Source organism: Palaemon carinicauda, chromosome 24, assembly GCF_036898095.1.
Source record: "Palaemon carinicauda isolate YSFRI2023 chromosome 24, ASM3689809v2, whole genome shotgun sequence".
NCBI classification, from domain to species: Eukaryota; Metazoa; Arthropoda; class Malacostraca; order Decapoda; family Palaemonidae; genus Palaemon; species Palaemon carinicauda.
The window spans coordinates 94,154,615-94,157,114 of NC_090748.1; the positions used below are offsets into that span (position 1 = coordinate 94,154,615).

Here is a 2,500-nt window from a genome sequence, read left to right on the forward strand (position 1 = left end):
TTACTTTTCGATCTTATGGGGTTGAAAAAAAGATATAATAATAATAATAATAACAATAATAATAACAATAATAATGATAACAATAATAATAATAATATCTTGGTAGGAGACCCTCCTTCAAACAGGTGGAGTTAAATACTATGGCTGCATCGGCAGAATTCAATTTCTTGTCCAATTTCTCGATTCTTCGGACAATTCTTTTTTCACGATTGCTAAATTCAGCTAGTAAGTTGGCGAAGCTCATTAGGGTGAAGGATACAAATCAGGTTAAGGCTGGATGTAATTAATACAAGTACAAGTAATACTCGAAAATTACAGGCAAAGTCAGGAGTGGTTGCGACGTGTTACAGGAACAGCTTGCTCCGTCTTCAGGCGAGAAGTGAGGCTCTGGCTAGATCTGGGTCCTTATATATCACGGCTCTGGTTCGTAGAGAGGGGCTTCGAATTTTGATTGGTCGAGCGGAGGTTGTAAGTTCGGGTGGCTGATGTACGACGAGCTCGGCTCGGCCTCCCAGGCTGAGAGGTAGGAAGGAATCCTGGATCCTGATTGGTCAGGACGCGCGCTGAGCCAGCCAAAAAGTCAGGCAGGCTCCTCTCTCGTTCAGTGGACTGGGCTGAGAGAGGTATCCAAGCTCCCTGATTGGCTGAGGCGCACGCCGAGACGGGCTCAAAGTCAGTCAGCCCATTCCTACGCTCAGCAGGCTGAAATTCCGGGGCATGTTCGCCGCCTAAATCAGCATTCGGCCAGACGATTTTTCCATTTGTACGGGTGTCAGGATCGGGGTTGTCATCATTCTGGGGGTCTTGTTCTTGGTTCCTAGCGTTGGTACGTCGACAGGATGGTAGAAGGAAAATTTCTTGAGTCGTATTCAACGCTGGTTTCTCGTTCTGGAAGCTTTGTTAATCCAGAACGAGAAACCAGCGTTGAATACGACTCAAAAAATGTTCCTCCTACCACCCGGTCGACGTCCAGAACGAGAAACCAGCGTTGAAGACGACTCAAGAAATGTTCCTCCTACCATCCTGTCGACGTACCAACGCTAGGAACCAAGAACAAGACCCCCAGAATGATGACAACCCCGATCCTGACACCCCTACAAATGGAGAAATCGTCTGGCCGAATGCTGATTTAGGCGGCGAACATGGCCCGGAATTTCTGCCTGCTGAGCGTAGGAATGGGCTGACTGACTTTGAGCCCGTCTCGGCGTGCGCCTCAGCCAATCAGGGAGCTTGGATACCTCTCTCAGCCCAGTCCACTGAGCGAGAGGGGAGCCTGCCTGACTTTTTGGCTGCCTCGGCGCGCGTCCGGACCAATCAGGATCCAGGATTCCTTCCTACCTCTCAGCCTGGGAGGCCGAGCCGAGCTCGTCGTACATCTGCCACCCGAACTTACAACCTCCGCTCGACCAATCAAAATTTGAGGCCTCTCTCTACGAACCAGAGCCGGGATATATAAGGACCCATATTTAGCCAGAGCCTCACTTCTCGCCTGAAGACGGAGCAAGCTGTTCCGAGACGCGTCGCAACCCACTCCTGACTTTACCTGTAATTTTCGAGTATTAATTGTACTTGTATTAATTACATCCAGCCTTAACCTGATTTGTATCCTTCACCCTGATGAGCTTCGCCAACTTACTAGCTGAATGTAGCAATCCTGAAAAAAGAATTGTCCGAAGAATCGAGAAATTGGACAAGAAATTGAATTCTGCCGATGCAGCCATACTACATAATAATAACAATAATAATAATAATAATAATAATAATAATAATAATAATAAGGCACGCGTACCAGTCAGAATTCAAGATGCTGTCTGAGACTGGTAAACTAAGCCTTGGCTCCTTATCTAAAATGTCTTATCTAATCACCTACCATCATTCATCACCAGTACTATTTGTAGAGCAGATTTCGTCATTTGCCATAAACAATTATATACTGTATGTGAATCGGTAAAAAGCTTAGGGTCTATTTTTGCAGTACTCTGTCAACATTATTAACATGTACTGTTAGTGATCAGTATTATAGTTGTTGGGAGTTATATATCATTATTAACTTTTAAAGGAAGAAGATGAGACTTTAACCTATTAGACTGAAATAATTAAGGGTTGGACAACACTATCCACACCAACACATCCACAAAAAAATAAGAAAAAAAAATCAGCAGTTCAACCAACAGTAAAATGTTCAATCGTTGATTTAATCAAAGATGGAGATGTCTCTATTCATTTTTTTTTTTTTTTTTTTTTTTTTTTTTTTTTCTCAGCACTTTATAGCTGCAACAGGAGTGATAATCAGTTGAACTATCTTTACCATGATATTAGTATACACAAAAAAAAAATATTTTTTTTTTCATTCTGATTCTTTAAATATTATGTTGCTAATGAGTATGTTAAGAAAACAAAGTCTCAGTATTTGCATTACATTTCATGCGAATAGATACTTTAACACAAGTTGATTTATTAGTTAAAAATAAATAAAAAATTACTATGCTACAATGAAAGA

At 42.1% G+C, this 2,500-nt stretch overlaps 1 protein-coding gene across 1 annotated transcript in view; it reads right to left on the reverse strand.

Moving 5' to 3' along the window:
• The window catches only part of LOC137618494 (protocadherin Fat 4-like), a 165,613-nt gene extending 164,237 nt beyond the window's left edge, over positions 1–1,376 (reverse strand). The window contains exon 1 of the mRNA XM_068348652.1: positions 1,339–1,376. Coding sequence (XP_068204753.1) covers positions 1,339–1,376 — 38 coding nt within the window. The remainder of the gene's footprint in view (positions 1–1,338) is intronic.
• Positions 1,377–2,500: the final 1,124 nt, after the last annotated feature.